This window comes from Chlorocebus sabaeus, chromosome 12 (genome assembly GCF_047675955.1).
Source record: "Chlorocebus sabaeus isolate Y175 chromosome 12, mChlSab1.0.hap1, whole genome shotgun sequence".
Classification (NCBI taxonomy): domain Eukaryota; kingdom Metazoa; phylum Chordata; class Mammalia; order Primates; family Cercopithecidae; genus Chlorocebus; species Chlorocebus sabaeus.
Genome location: NC_132915.1, coordinates 50212215 through 50228567, shown reverse-complemented (window position 1 = coordinate 50228567; position 16353 = coordinate 50212215). Strand labels below are relative to the sequence as shown.

At 36.3% G+C, this 16353-nt stretch overlaps 1 protein-coding gene across 5 annotated transcripts in view; it reads right to left on the bottom strand.

The window, feature by feature from the left end:
- FOCAD (focadhesin) overlaps positions 1-16353 on the bottom strand; it is a 322164-nt gene that overhangs the window by 74759 nt on the left and 231052 nt on the right. For all 5 annotated transcript variants that reach the window (XM_073021655.1, XM_073021653.1, XM_073021657.1 and 2 more), the window contains 3 exons: positions 11714-11806; positions 5932-6020; positions 1958-2002 (listed from right to left, as the gene is read on the bottom strand). In XM_073021655.1, coding sequence (XP_072877756.1) covers positions 1958-2002; positions 5932-6020; positions 11714-11806 — 227 coding nt within the window. The remainder of the gene's footprint in view (positions 1-1957; positions 2003-5931; positions 6021-11713; positions 11807-16353) is intronic.

Sequence of the window (16353 nt, the reverse complement as noted above, 5' to 3'; positions counted from 1 at the left end):
TCAATACTTTAGGGATTTTTATCTTTGGGTTTAAGTCTGTTTAATAAATAATAATGGAAATAAATTTACATCAATCATCAGGTTTTATACGTGTTCTGATTCTCCCTTACCCCATCCCTGAAGCTTTAAAAAGGTTATTAAATGAACAAACCAGGATCTTCCCATGATTGGCATTTTACTTTTTGCATTTAACTTCTAGCTCTGAACAAAACAAGCCCTATCCTGACCCAAATCAGCCTGTGGCAGCCGTAGCTAAGGATAGGGAAGCTAAGCTGGCAGTGGGCAGTGGTGAAGACCTCACAGGGTTGGGAAGAAGACGACAGGGTGACAGAATGATATTTTTCCCCTGCTCTATCACCAGTCTCTCAGCCTCCAGACCTAAAATATCTCTTATTCACTTGCTGCCATTCCTAGTATTGTCAAGATTGCTTTATTAAAATAAGGTCTATAAAATACTTTGTAAGTTTTGATGAGAAGGTAATGCCACGAGAATATGAATTATTTTTACTCATGTGAACACACTTTCTTTAGGTACTAGTCATGAAGTGATGCTTTATGAATCTGAAGATCACAATCACCCTGGAATACAATTTTAGAATGGAAAATTGCAATAGCTACTAGACAGGAGAAATTATAATGTGCTTTAGGAGAAAGTTGGTAGTTTCTTCTGCATTCAAGCTTTTTGTTGCAAAGGTCAGAGCACTGCTTTTAATAGGATCTACGTAGACTACCTAAGAGAACAAACTATGACAGGTAAAGGTCAAAGACAGCCTGCATTCTCATCCCAGCATCCCCTCCCCCTCTGATATGCAACTGTGCCCTCTCCCACTGTGTCTGCAATTCACCAAACTGGAAAAAAAAGACATAAATGAGTCTCTATCTAAGCTCTCTGTACTTTAGTTTTCATTTTATCAACAGGTATCTCCCAGAGCCTTCCATAGGACTGAGTCGGGGAGGATTATCACTTCTATTTCTCTTTATCCAGAAGACATGAGACTGAATAGTAATAATCTGCTGAGATCAGACTTCACAGTTAAGTGTCTGTTTAAGAAATTACTAATAGAAAGCTAACTCTAAGGTAGATCATTTTTTGTTTTGTCTTTAAGGCAAAATCTATTTAGCTACAGAAGGTTTTGCGACATGAAAAGGATAGACTATACTACAATTAAAAATTTCTAGATGATATGGACTTTCAATATACATGAAATTCTCTAGGTCAAAGGTATATCCATGTTAGCTGAAGGCAAAAAAGAAAGGAGTCAAACAGAAATGGCAGAAGTTAAAGGAGATGGTGGAAGGGAGGAGTGTAACTGGCATGTAACTTACTGCCAGGAACAATTAGTCAACTTATTAGTTAACAAAGGAACCTGAAGAGATTGTTCAAGCAAGTTCTGGGTATTTTTTAGTGAGAGCTGGCTTAAGGTAAATAAAAACGATCAAGGCAGTGACAATCAGGTAATTTTTGTTAAAACACCATAAGCATATGACTAAAACTGCTTTTTTAATGGGCCTTGGCATTAGTTTTTAGCATTTAAAAATTCAATTTTTAGATATGTTGAACCCAATAACACCAATGGAACAAAAGGAAGTACTACCAACATAACTCATATTAGCAAGGATTTTTTTTTTATCCCCTTGAACTAAATTACAATCCTTTAAGTCTACGCCAAAGCACATGTCATCTGTTAGGTATATAGTAGGAGCTCAACTTCAGTGACTCCTGATGTAAAAGTTATATGTTAGTACCAATCCCTCTGTATTTTCACAAAAAGACATGTAGTAAGAATTCACCTACTATAAGAAAGGGTAACGATTAATTTTTTTGAAAAATAATTGAAGAGTACTTTAAAATCCTTAAAGTTATGACATGTCCTAAAAGAAGAAAATGTATGTACCATGTACCTGCCAGGAAAAAGTATTTATAAAAAATTTTGATAAAAGACTAAATGGATCTTACTTTGCAGCTGCCTTGGTGATTTCATCAGTCAGCATGTCTCTAACCCTGCAATAAAGATGGAAAATAAATAAGAGTTTATGGTAGAACAAGAAATCATTCCTTTCTCTTTTTTATCAATTAATAAGAACATCCAGCAATGGCTCCAGATCTTAAAACTGTACTAGAATTTCAGTGTAAGGTGAAAGAACTGTAATAAGGGCTCTGCTTCAAAGACAGCTTCATTTTCCTGTTCATGAGGTCACTGAGTGGAGGCAAGGAGGAAGTGAATGTGTAACTGAGAGGGGATATACGACAGCACTGTAACAGTATTATCTCAGATGGAGTGGCGCGTATACAAGTGTCCGTTATATTAGTCTCTACAATGAACTGAATGTTTGCATACCCCACCAAATTCACAAGTTGAAATCCTAATCCCCAATGTGGTGGCATTTTGAAGCCCAAATGGACTAAGACAGTCTCTCTTTTTTACCTGAGAGCTCACCAAAACATCAATTTACAATTTCCAAATTGTACATATGAAATAGTTGCTATGTGTTTATAGAAAATGCAATTTCAAACTTTGGTTATATAGTCACAGGAAAGCCAAAAGAAAATAATTATACTTGTGGGTTAGAAAGAAGGTATGTACAATTCAAATATTTACAGAACCTAATTTTTAAATTCAATATAGAATTTTCAAGATAAAGTAAAAAATAACCACTTGCTGTCAAATTTACTTTTTTAAAAGGATTGTTTTCAATATAAACATTGAATTTTATAAATTTAAAGGTTTCATAAATATTATTAAAGTTATTGCATTTAAATACAAATTATATTGACATTCATAAATATTTACATTTGATATATAATAAAATCTTAGCTATTCAGCACTCTGAGAATGAGTCACTCTTAAGAGGCAAGTTTTTCAGACAGGTGCAATACCTCCTATAGATCCCAATCTTTTATTTTTCAAAAGCATTTGACTGTAAATTTCTCTAAAATGTACTGTCTAGTTTCTGTGTTCCTAAATGGAATATAGTCCATTCAATGTAATATTTCACTGGTCAATGTGGGATATTTACAAATGATGACCTATGTATACTTACATTTAAGGTCAAACCTTCCACTTGTGCACTAAAGCTTCTCTACTCCCTCCTCTCTGCTGCATCACACATTTTTCCATCTCTACTTGTATTATTCCCCTTAGCATGTGAACCTACTGTAGTATTCATCCTCTAAAATAACAAAGAAGAACAAGCCCACCAGCTATTGCCCCATTTCTTAGTCTGTTATACATCAAAACTCCTGTAAAACATTATCTATACTTGATGACCCTAGTTATCTCCTTCTACTCTCTCTAGATTCTGGCTTTTGTCTCAATAACTCTTACCAAAACAGCTCCCGTCATGATCACCAATTATTTTCAAGAGACTGAATCTAATGCTCAATTCTCAGTCCCTATCTTCTGCAGCCTAACAGCAGCATTTGACACAGTTGGTTATTCCTTTCTTAGAATGCCTTCTTTCCTTGGCTTTTAAGATTTTACCCTTTTTTGTTTCTTTTTCTACATCACTGATAACTAATTTTCCATCTGCTTTATTGGTTCCCTCTTCATCTTCCCCACCTTTAAATATAGAACCAGGGCTCAATCTTTTGAAACCTTCTCTTTCTGTATTCACTCCCTAAGTGACCTTACCCAGCATCATGATTTTAAATGCCATTAATATGCTGATGTTTACTAAATTCACCTCTCTAGCCCTGAGCTCTCCCTGGAACTACAGACTAGTCAACAATCTGCTTGCTATCTCTAACTGGAGGCTAATGAGGCATCTCAGGCCTAAGTCCAAAATCTGATTCCTACTCTACACAGACCTGCTTTTCTCTAGTCTTCCTTGTCTTAAATGGAAATGCCATACTTTTGTTTAGAGTTAAAATCTTGGGGTATCTTTGATTGATCCCTTTCTTTCACATCCTTTATTTCAAGTATTAGCATTTATATCATATGGTATCTGCTTAAAATGATTCAAAATCAATGTACGTTTCCACAATAACATCCTAGTCTAAAACACTATTATCTCTTGCCTAAATTATTGCAACAGACTCCTAACCATGCCCCGCAGGGTGTATTTTCAACATAACAGCTAGAGTGGTCCTTTTAAATCATGAGTCGAATTCTATGATTAAGATCTGCCAATGTTTTTCCATCTCACTCACAAAGTCCTCTTTGGGCTGACAAAGACTCTCCACCCTGCAATCTCCCGAACTTCTCTACTCTTATGTCCACTACTTCCATCCTTGCTCTCTCTATGCCACACAGGCTTTGCCAGGTACACTCCCAGGGCCTGTGATGAATTCACTGTTTCCTCTTCCTAGAATGCTCTTCTGCATATCAGCTTGGCTCACTCCACCACTTCTTTCAGGTCTCATTCAAATGTCACATTATTAAAAAGACTCTGAACACCCTACAGAAAATGGTAGCACCGCCCCCCAACCTCCCTCAAGCCTCATTCACTCTCTATTCCCTTTACCATACTTTATTTTTCTTCCACGAATCACCTTCTATCATATTCCATTTGTTTATTTGCTTATTATAGGTTTCCATCTACTCAAGTATAAGCTTTGGAAGGACAAAGAAGGGGCTTTATTCACTACTGTTCCTCTGTGCTTAGAACAGTGCCTGGCACATGACAGACACTCAATAAATACTTTTTGAAATAATAAATCAAGTGACGACTTTACTTAGATTTGGGATTGTGTTCCAGTTAAGTGAGGATGATGAAAAGCTTGCTTCAAGGTAGCTTATTAGTCACTGCAGGTTTAACTAAATGTTTTTTTCTTTCTTTCTTTCTTTTTTTTTTTTTTAATAAAGACAGGGTTTTGCCATGTTGCCCAAGCTGGCCTTGAACTCCTGGGTTCAATGATCCACCTGCCTTGGCCTTCCAAAATGCTAGGACTACAGGTGTAAACCACCACACCCAGCCTATATCATTCTTAAGAAACTTCTAGGGACCTGTCTCCTTTATACCCATATATACACAGCCCATGAGTTTTCACCAGCAATATGTATCGATAAGTCTTTCTACATATTTTAAAGAACTTAGCAAATATACTACTTCACCAATTATCACTTTCAGATGATTAAATTAAAAATAGATGCAAAAGGTATGAGCAAATAGGATGCAAAACCCTCTAATCCTAAATCCAATATCATAATGTTTAAACTTCATTGCCTTTTTTTTTTTTTTACAAATCTAGAAAATATGGCTTAGAATACAATTAATCAAACACACACACGCAGTTTCTGCTTTTCTACATAAGCCAATTGTCAGTAAATGAAAACCTATAATTAAATAACCGTTGGACAGATTTTCAGATTAAAGCAACCTGTGGTTGTAGGCAAAGCTATTTAGGCACTTTACTTACATTTAGGCTGGTGACACACAAATCTGATAAGGTATTCTTCTCAACCCATGTAACAATTTAAGTTGCTTTTATGAGCCAGTACTAATATATTTCTAGATAATATAGTGGGAATTCCCTAGGAAATGTCTGCCAAAGAAATTAAAGCCATGATGTGGTAAAGTTGCTCCTAATAATTATGTCTTGGGGAAGAGGGGAGCAGAAGAGGGGAGAAGTAATCCTTGACTACATGTGAGGTAGGAAAGCAATGAACAGAGTGGGAAAAACAGAATTTTTCATTCAAAAGCATATAAAATAATCAGTTACAGGTGGAAAAGGGAAAAAGCAAACTGTTTCCACATTGTTTTAGAATGTGTGTGTGTGTGTGTGTGTGTGTGTGTGTGTGTATGTATAATTTATAAATAAAGCTCTCCATCTTCTATCTAGGGAATACATCTATCAGCTCTTCTGTCATTTCCCCTTCAGGCTCATATAGAAGTTAAACCTACTAATCTTAAAGCCTTTAAAGTAGTTACCTTTCCCCTCATAGCTCACTTCCCATGACAAATAATGGGCAGCTGAACAGGAACCCTTACCAGAGCCAGGCTGTGCTCTTTTTGTACTGCACCTCCTCGGGTTCTTCTTTTGCATGTTTTAACTGCAACTCCAGCTCTCCTAGTCTTCCCTGCAAAAATCACAGCATAAATCAGCATGCAAACTCGATGGCTGAAGTGATTTTAAAATTTCTTTGGAAAACACAGATATATCATTTCCCATTTGGCCTTAAGTATTCAGGATAGGATATTAGATTATGAAAAAGAATGTGTGAGGAGAAATCATCACATCAATGCTCAGGTATTTCTACATTCACCAAAGAGGTAAAATCCTAGAGAAGTTGTACGTTTGGCAAATTTAGTGCAGAGAATTTCATTTTGGGATACTTACTGAATCAAATTTGAATTTCAGAGGCCCCATTTAAAAAATCTCCTACATGCTAGTGATCTGCCTTTGTTAGCAACTGATAATTTTAGCTAACACCAAAATATACCAAGATTGAGGGACATATACCAGTATTACAACAGAAACGTAGAAAACAAGCTAGATAAAGCACATAACACTTAAGATTCAGGTAAGATACAACATAATTTATTCTCCAACAGCTCCACATCACAATTCTATTTCTTGAGTGAACTTATAAAAATAGATACCATAATTCCCAAATTCTACCATGTAAAAAAAAATATTGCTAACATTGTTCAAGTCCAAGGCCTTTAAATATGTATTATCTTTTCCATTTTTTTACTCAGAATTATTTTAATCAGATGCTTCCCCTTCTACTCCATCACCAATTACGTTATCTAAATGTGATTAAAATATTGATTTGTTAATGGGCCCTAACTTGGACAAGAATTCAGCAGTGTAATGCCCAACCATTAGCAGAAGTAGATGTGCCAGTTTACATCTCACAAGCAGTAAACAAGAGTTCTGGTTACTTCATATTCTCACCAGCATTCAGAACTTTCAGGCTTTTAATTTTTACCATTTTGGTGGATATGAAATGGTCTTCACTATGGTTTTAATGTTATCTCACTATTTACTAGTGAGATTGGGCATCTTTTCACATCTTACTTAACTATCAGAATTTTTCTATTCTGTCCATTTTTCTATTAGCTGTCTTTTTCTTATTGATTTTAGAGTTCTAAGATATAGTCTATAGAAGAAAAGTATATATCTCTCCATACTTATAAAAGTGATACACATTGAAGAGTTAAGGACATAGGCTCAGAATGCCTTGGCCTAATGCCATTTACACTTACTGGCTGCGTAAACTCAGGCAAGTTACTTCACTTCTCTAAGCTTCAGTTCCCTCATTTGTAAAATGTGGCCAACAAATATCTCATGGTATTAAAGCATGACACTGAATAATATAAAAAAGTGCCTATTTAGCATAGTGCCTGATAACAAACAATAGCTACCGTTATTAGATTTGTTGTCAATAACCAAATATCTCTACCCCCCCCCCTTATTTTCTTACAAAACCATCTTTCATGAATTTATCTAAATATCTCCTGAAATAATCCATATTTTTACCTGTATAATCTCATGGAGTAAGAGGTTCCCAAAAATGTAATATCCAGACTATAAAGTTGTATGTCCTAGTACTTCTCACAGTTACTCACCCTGTGAGGTCAAAGACTATTTATCAAACTACAGAGTTTGCGTATTTAGCACAACTCCCAACTCACCATACCCTGGGGCTCGCCAGTTCAGGCACTCTGAGATGTAATGGACACTCTATTCACATCCTTCATAGTTTGTTTGCTTCAATCATATCCATCCTCATTCTCCACACTTTCAAAGATAGAATTCTGGCCCTTTCACTCTCCTGTTTGTTTCTTGGAAACTAGCAAGATATTAATATTGGTCTCCCAGGAGTCCAGGCAAAACAAAGTATAAAACAATTTTTATTGCCTGTCTCAGTTATGCTTCTTAAATTATGCCTCCTTACCCCTAAAACATTTCCTATAATGCTTTTCCAAAAAAGGCAAGGAACAAGAAATTAAAAGTTTAAAATTCGTTTAAAAATAAACAAAAAATAAACAAGAAAACTAGAATACATGTACCTTCTTAAGAAGGCCTACCATTTTAATCTTCCCTGCAGTCACAAACCAGCACAACCATTCTATTGTGACTAAGTCGTTTTCATGTTTTTTCTTTCTCTGAGTCTGTTCTTTTCCATCTCCTTTTCTGGAATGTCTCCCTCATTAATCCCTGCCAGCCAATCTATGTTGGGCTATTTACTCAGATCCATGTTGCCTTCCAATTCTTGACGTACTGGTAATAGAGAGATCCAGCAGCATTCATCTCAGTCATCTCTGCTTTTCTGACTAACATTTTTGAGAAAAACTTATTGGGAGCAAAATGGCTACAGTGATCACCTGAATTGAGGATTTTTGGATTGCCTGTAGATTCCAATGATTAATCTAGCTATCCCCTCTGATTTTTCATCTTTAGCCTATACCATAAGAACTTGTTGATTATAGTAAGTAATTTCACCTAGCTTCCTATACATTTAAAACAAAACAAACATACACACACAAAAAAGGAAAAAAAGTATAAGCTGTCATAGAGTAACTTATTAGAAGCCGCAGTTCCTGATCTGGGCTCTGATTTCAGATTATTTGGCAACTAGACGGCCAATTCAGGAAAAAAACGTCTACAGTTAATTTGCTTTCATACCTCTCTCCTGTTTGAGATCATATTTACAATTCCAAAGTCCTTTTCACAAAGGCTGGAGACCTTAACCTCCACAGCATCCCAGAAGGGTAACAAGATAAAGACTGTAGAGGGCTCCTAACCAAAATGGCCTCTGTACTGTCAGTCAGCTTCTATCTGCATTTTTCATCTTAATGGGAAGAAATCTAAATACCTCTCCATGTCAACCACTTTGATATGCTTATAGTTAAAAACCCCAGGTTCCTACGGAAAAATTAGGTAAGGCTTGAAGCAGACATCTAAGCAGAAGCTACAAGTAGTGTTCAGATCTCAGACTTACATCCTAATTAGCCTCCAGGAAGTAATGGAGAATGTACCTTTTAGTGGGTTTCCTAGGTTTAATTGAATAAAACATTGCTCCTCGAAATGATCCTCTAGTTTAATGCTAAAAAATATGTCTAGCACCAGATGGAAGTAACTGTAATTCCTGTACAGAAAAAGTGTCTTCTAGGACAGAAATTCTTGATATAGACAAGGAGTCTGGCAGTTGCTCCAATTATTCCAAGATACCATAAACTCTATTTAAGTATGTGGACTCATTTAAAAAACTTGTTTAAGCGTAAATGCATCAGTGTACTTTCAAGTAATAGTGATAGCCTAAAACACACTGCTGTACTTTTAAATAATACTGCAAATCTCATTTTAATCCATCCTTTCACTTTCTCTTCTTTTGTCACTAATTCTCAATGGAACTGGACTTACTAGAAATCCAAAGTTAAGGGATTTTAAATGATAAATAAAGATACCAACCATCACCTTAATAGCAGAATAATTGACCCGCATTGCTAAAAATCATGAAAAATCTACAAGTTTTTCATAGATCAAATAGATCTGCCCTTTAAAACATTAAACAAACTTGCATTATTTATTATAACAACTAATGACAGTGTTAGGGAAGATACATGGCACAGTGGAAAAGGCTAAGGCTCTGGAGTCAGACAAATCCAGGTTAAGTTCCTGTATTTTCATTTAGTGCCTGTTGGGTTCCTGAACTGTTTGCTTTGCTTTCCTAGCTAACCCTGCTTCCCCATCTATAATCCTATTATACATGGGGTTAATAACATCCACTTCAAAGGGTTTCTGTACAGATTAATTGAAATAATATATGTTAAGTATTGGACACACACTAGTTACTCAACAAACCATAGCCGTTATTAAAAAAAAATCACGGCTTTTTTTTTTAATCAATTGCAAGTCATCTGCAGAATTATACTATAATCCTATTCAATTTAGCCTCTTACACTAAGAGCTAAATAGAATTCTCAGTTCATTCTGCAGGAGGAGGAGCTCTTCATCCCTTTCTCCAGGTGCCCATAGCATTTTGAACATCCTTTATTAATGTACCAAAGATATTGTACTGGAATTGCTATTGGGCATGTTAGCCTCCCCCAGTGGACTGGGAGCTCATTGTGAGGAAGGAGTGCCCTCAGTGTCCCACACACCCAGCTTGGGACCTCCCCAATAAAACATGTTCCATAGTTTGGTGAAGAAAAAACTCAACATTACTTGGGGAAAAATGAATGTGAGAAAAAGTGCATACTCTGACTTGCAATCTCATGCTTCCTGACTAAAAACTGTAATTGGCTGTTAAAGAAATATAGAGACGTGAGTCATTCATTCATTCACTCATGCATTTATCCAAAACATGCTGGGTGCCCAGATGCTGCTGAAGATAAAAATTGAGTAAGGAAACAATAAGCAAAAGAAAACGATGATTCCAAAGGAACATCTTTAAAATGCAGATTATAGTACATTTAGAGGATCTTCTAAAACCGTTTGCTCAAAGTTTGGCTGGTAGACTATGTGGATTTAAATCACCTGGCAGCTTGTAGAACACGGAGATTCCTGGTCCCCTATTCACTTCTAATGAATCAGAATCTCTGAAGATACATTAGTGTTTTACGAGTTCTAGGATCCATAAGATGGGTTGCAAAAAGGTTTTGCGATTAGAACACCATTGCCCAGACAGTCATTCATCTCAACCTATCCTATGCCCCCCTCACTCCCTCACCTCATTTTATAGGAGAGCTGTTATCTCTAACCACAATACCGCACTTCTAACCCTCCATGGAAATCTTATTCTGGGACATAAATTACTTAAGTAGCATCGGATTTTTCCTATTATCCTTAATAATCAATTTTAAGCTAGGAAAAACAATTAAGCTAGTTGTTTTCTTATATTGTTAACTGTATATTCCCCAACTGATTAAAAATTATTTCTAATTTTAAAAATTAACAAACTATAACTTATAATATTATTGGATCAAATAAACTCAAATTGAGAATATCTCATTCATTTAATGAGCACCTAGTATGTCTAGACACTTATGTCAGGGCCAGAGACAACAGACCTCCTGCCCTTAGGAGCATAGAGACAACTGGGGGTCCTCGCCAAATAACTAACATGATAAGGGCTTCAAAAAGGGAAGCTCAGAAACTAAGCAAGTACACAAGAAGGGCATATAATCCAAGGGGAGGGAAGTAAGGCACACAGTGCCTGACCAGATAAATTGATCTAGAGAACAAGTAGAAATTGGGTAGGTAAAGAACAAGTAGAAATTAGGTGGGTAAAGAGGGAATGGCAGGGTCAGAGACAGAAAGAATAGTGTGTGTAAAAGCTAAGAGGTTAGGAAAGACATACTGAGTTTAGGAAAACAAAGAAATTTAACAAGACTGAAACATAAAAATCTGGGGGAAGGTTTAAGAGATCAGGCTGGAGATGTAAGCAAGTCCAGCTTGAGGAAGTACTGGTATAATGGAAGACGATGAGCTCAGTTTGGGATGCACTCAAGTCAGGTGCTGTGGGGCAGCCAAGCCAGGATGTCCAGAAGGCAGCAGGATGGAGGAGAGTGGCGCTCAGGAGGGAGTTCTGGATGGGAGACACGGATTTGGGGGGCATCGATGTTTAATTTTAAGTGCAGCAATGCTATATATATATATATATATATATATATGCCTCACATTCTTTTATGAGCAAAAACAACCATTACATTTTTGGTAGTGCTGTTTTTCCAACAGCTTTTATATTAAATACACATTTCCAGTAAAACGTGAGATAAGGAGACATTTCGCCAAAGCAAACCTATCCTGTGGTTTCATTACCTGTAAAATGGCATGATAAGCTCGACTCATGTATGCAAGCCAGGCCTGTGGAAGAAAAATCGCACGGTGCCACTCTGAAAGCTGGATATGAACCTGTGGGAAAAATGTACCACAGCATGTTAGACTACACAGTATTAAAACAGAATAAAATTATAACTGTATCATCAGTTCTTTCTTTTCTTTAAGTGGTTTAGATTCTGAAAACAAACCAAATCAGTCTAGGATCAGAACCACAAATAATATCTTTTGGATATTCCTAAGGAGAAGAGTTTAGAGTCTTGTGAAGACAAAATAGAGTAAGCATAGAATTTTGTAAATCGAAGCAAATAAAATCCTACAATAATAACAAGTTAAAATGTACATGTAATACAAATCTACCCTTGAAAATTAGGGGGAAACCCTAATTTCAAGGCCTCTTGCCAATGTCAGGAAACTAGGCATTGTCTAACAAATCCCCCTAGTAATTTTAAATAAAAATAAATATTGCTCATATCCTGGATTTCCAATATGACCATTCTGAAGTAATAAACTTATATTGCCAACAGAAATATCATGTTGTATAGAAACCACAGTGGTAAGAGCATGCAAATGAGTACTGCACACAGCAATTGTGCACACCACTAGATCAATGGCCTTTAATCAGTGTGGGTAAACAAGAGAAAAATTATATATGCCAACATGGAAACCCTGTTTCTCAATAGAAGCCCAGACAAAACATCTGGTTTTCATAGTCATTTCTGTTTCTACCTATTAGTACACGGCTCTCTTGCAACAAATCTTCCCAAGGTCTGCTTCTGTTAAAGAAAGATCAATCAAGAAAAACAGTCACAGTGCATCATATTTCAAGATTCCTGTAACACATCAAAAGTCAAACAACTAAAACTTTAGTCTGTGTCCTACAGACTAGAGAGAGAGAGAGAGAGAGAGAGAGAGAACAAATCTGTATGTCATTACACCAGAATCATGATAACTACTGTTTAATGATATTTTATTGTATTATAAGGATTAATATTCTCCAGTGCCTTGTGACAGGGAAGATAAGAAGATAATAGTCTCTCTGAATACAGTTGGTTCCCACGGCCTCTAGTATGTTCTTTAATCCCAGTCTTAGCGAGGTCCTACTATATACAAGGTACTGTGGAAAGATGAGAAGATTATCTGTGTCTGCAGAGACTTTTCCACCAGTGAGAGACCCAGAAATGGACACAAATAGGAAGAATCCATGGGAATAAAGAAAACAAAGAGATTAATTCCGACTGCTATCTATTACTTCTAATGGCATTGCGGTTTTTAAAAAATTGATCTCATACAGTATGAAACAGATACTCAGCCATGAAATGAACTTAAAAGTAATTATAAAGACAGGACTTTTCCTGAATAAGTACTACAATGAGCAGGGTGAGGGGAGCCTTGTCAACAAGTCAACAAAAATCCTTGAAGGAATGAGTCCTCCAGCTCCTGCTTCTTCTCCTGTTATTCAGGTGGCAAACTACAACCTAGGTTCTATTTCCAGTTGGGGAGGCGTTGATCAGGTTTTGGCTCTGCTCTTTATCTCCAAAATGTGGCCAGTTTTCTTTAACTTTTTTCCTATCAGTTCTGTTCCCTTTTCATAAAATATAATAATTATCTTCAAGTCCTATTTTGACACCTGGATTTAACAGAAACAATACTCAATCACCACAACCAAAACGTTTCTCTCTTACTTTACAAGCTTAAAATATTTTTAAATTTTTGCCAAATAACCCACAGAATCATTGTATTACTGAGAATACCCTTAGCCTCAGCAAATTGGCAAAAGAGCAATTTGCGGGGAAGACAATGGTCTCACAATTGCTTTTTAAACTTGAGTTTTAAAAAGGAAAGGATTATGGAAAAAATGTAAATGGAAATGAGCAAATCAAATGTTCAGCCTCTAAACATGAAAACATTCATGCCAGGAAACCTATTTAAAAGGAGGTTATAAACTCAAGGTTAAAGCTAATCCTCTTCCTGCTGCTTCAACCATAGCTGAAGGTGGGTACAGGAGCACAGTAGAATGCTTCAGCCTAGACGCCAGCCTGAACTCCCCATGTTTTATGGGATTATACCCTAGTTTTAGTGTTCTATGGAGTCAGCTGTGCACAAATCTCTTTAAAAATGCATTTTCTTGCTTTTGCTTTTTCTCTTAATGAAGAGAGACTTTAGAGAAACAGCTTGAAGAAAGTCATGCCCTTAAAGTGCCATTGTGTCACAAGCTAAAAGGACTCCCCTGACCATTTTTAACAAAAACATATTTTTGAATGCTATTTCAATTTAATATACTGTATAGTAATCCATATCACCTATATTTTAGGTTAATGTTACCAGGGTGAAAAATAAATTCAATTAGCATTTATAAAGTATGACAATTATGTCCAATTTGCTACACTTGTGAGAAGCCTTTGAAAAAAATCCAACCAACAAAATAAGTTCAAATCATGAAGTTGCAACCTAGTTATTCAGCAGATGATAAAGTAGGGTTCTCGACCACTGTATCACTCAGTTTTAATGAATGTGTGGAATTTTTTTTTTATATAAGTAACTACACATACTCTTGCAATGACAGCTATCTGATGGAGAATTGAGATGCACGGTCCTATGGCTTAGGGAAGAGTAAAAGTCAAGTTTCAATGCGTAAGAGGCAGTGAGTTATAATGAAACATTACACATGTGCCCAAAGAAGAGATCACAATAGGAATATATACAAGGGAGGGAAGAATGCTAATGAGGTGAGGGCAGGGATAGGAGAAGGTTACAGAGCTAAATAGGGTGGTTAGAGTAGATCTTGTAGAGAAGGTAAAGTATGGGCAAAAACTGGGAGGACGTGAGGATGTAAAGACAAAAGTAAGTGCTAGTGGGAATAAAAAATGGTTCAGCTGGTATGGAAAACACTTTAGTGGTTCCTCAGAAAGCTAAACATAGAAATACCATATGACTGAGCAATTCCACACCTAGGTATATACCCAAAACAACTGAAAACAGGTATTCAAACAAATCCATGTACATCAGTGTTCATAGCAGCACTTTCACAATAGCCAAAAGGTAGAAACAATCCAAATGTCCATCAATGGAAAACTAGAAGAATAAAATATGCAATATGTATATAATGAAATATTATTTGGTCATAAAAAGAATGAAGTACTGATACACTATGGCTGAACCTTGAAAACATTATGCCAAAGTGAAAGAAATCAGGAACAAATGGTTATGTGTTATATGACGTCACTTATATGAAATATCCAGAATAGGTAAAGCCATAGAGACAGAAGGTAGATTAGTAGCTGCCAGGGGGAGAGGGGAAGGGAGACAGGAAGAAAGGAGGAGGGAATAGAAAGTGGATGCTTCATGGGGACATGGTCTCATTTGGAAGAGATGAAATGTTTCGGAACTAACATTTCCAAATAGAGGTGACAGTTGTACAACATTGTATATGTACTAAATGCCAGTGAATTGCACACTTTAAAATGGTTTTATGTTATGTGAATGACACCTCAATTTAAAGATAATGGTAAGGCAAAGGTCCTGGGCAAGCACACAACTGACCTGTTTGAGAAACAGAAAAGAGGCCAGTCTAAATACAACAGACAAAATGAGCAAAATGCAGAGTAGAAAGAGAAAAAGTTCAAGAATTAATGGGGACCCAGAGAATTCACGGCCTTCTAGGGCACTGTTCAGGACTTGCTTTTATTCTTACTGAAGAGAGGACCATTATAAGTTTTTGAGAAAAAGAATTACATGATCTAATTTATATTGTAAAAGGACAATGCTGACTGCTCTGTTGAAAATAGACTAAAGATAGCAAAGGTCAACACAAGAAAACCTACTCAGAGGCCATATCAACAATCCAGGAAAGAGATAAAGGCAGCTCAGAAAGAGCTTTATCAGTAACACAGAAGAATGATGATTTTCAAACATTTAACTATGTAATTCTTCTACCCTATCCCCAAATTCAATATAAAGTAAAATGCCAATATATAAGACAAAAAGCTGAAGCAAAATTTGTCCCGATGAAGTGAGGATAGGCTAGGACCTGGAGTTCAGTCCTCTTAGTCATTTGAGGTTGTCAGGAGATGGAGGTGGTGAAAGGGGCTGACTACAAAGGAGCACGGGGAAATGTCTGAGGGTGGTAGAACTACTCTCATCTTGACCATAGTGCTGGTTGGAGGAATGTGTGCATTTACCAAAAATCATAGAACTAGACAGTAAAATGGGAGAACTCTAGTGTATTCATATTATACCCAAATAAAAATAGAATTTAAAATACCTAGTTTAAAAAAATCACAAGTTTTAGAACATGTACTTCTCAAACTTTCACCTCTCACCATCTATTAGACTTTGCACCCTTCTTTGTCATCATCATTCAAAATGCACCCTTCCTCTTATCTTTCCTGTTCCCGTCAAATATTATCTATCGATGTTCCAGTTACCCAGGTTTGAAATTTCTGATTTATCTTGGGAGTCTCCCTTGCCTTGAGATTCAATTCTTGAGTCTACTTCTGAAATACTTAATATATATGTTCCAACTTTTTCCTTTATTTGGTTTAGTCCTATCTGATTCCTGCCTAGATTAACATGATCTAGTAACTGATCTCTTAACAGCTTAAAATCTTTCTTTGTCCTAA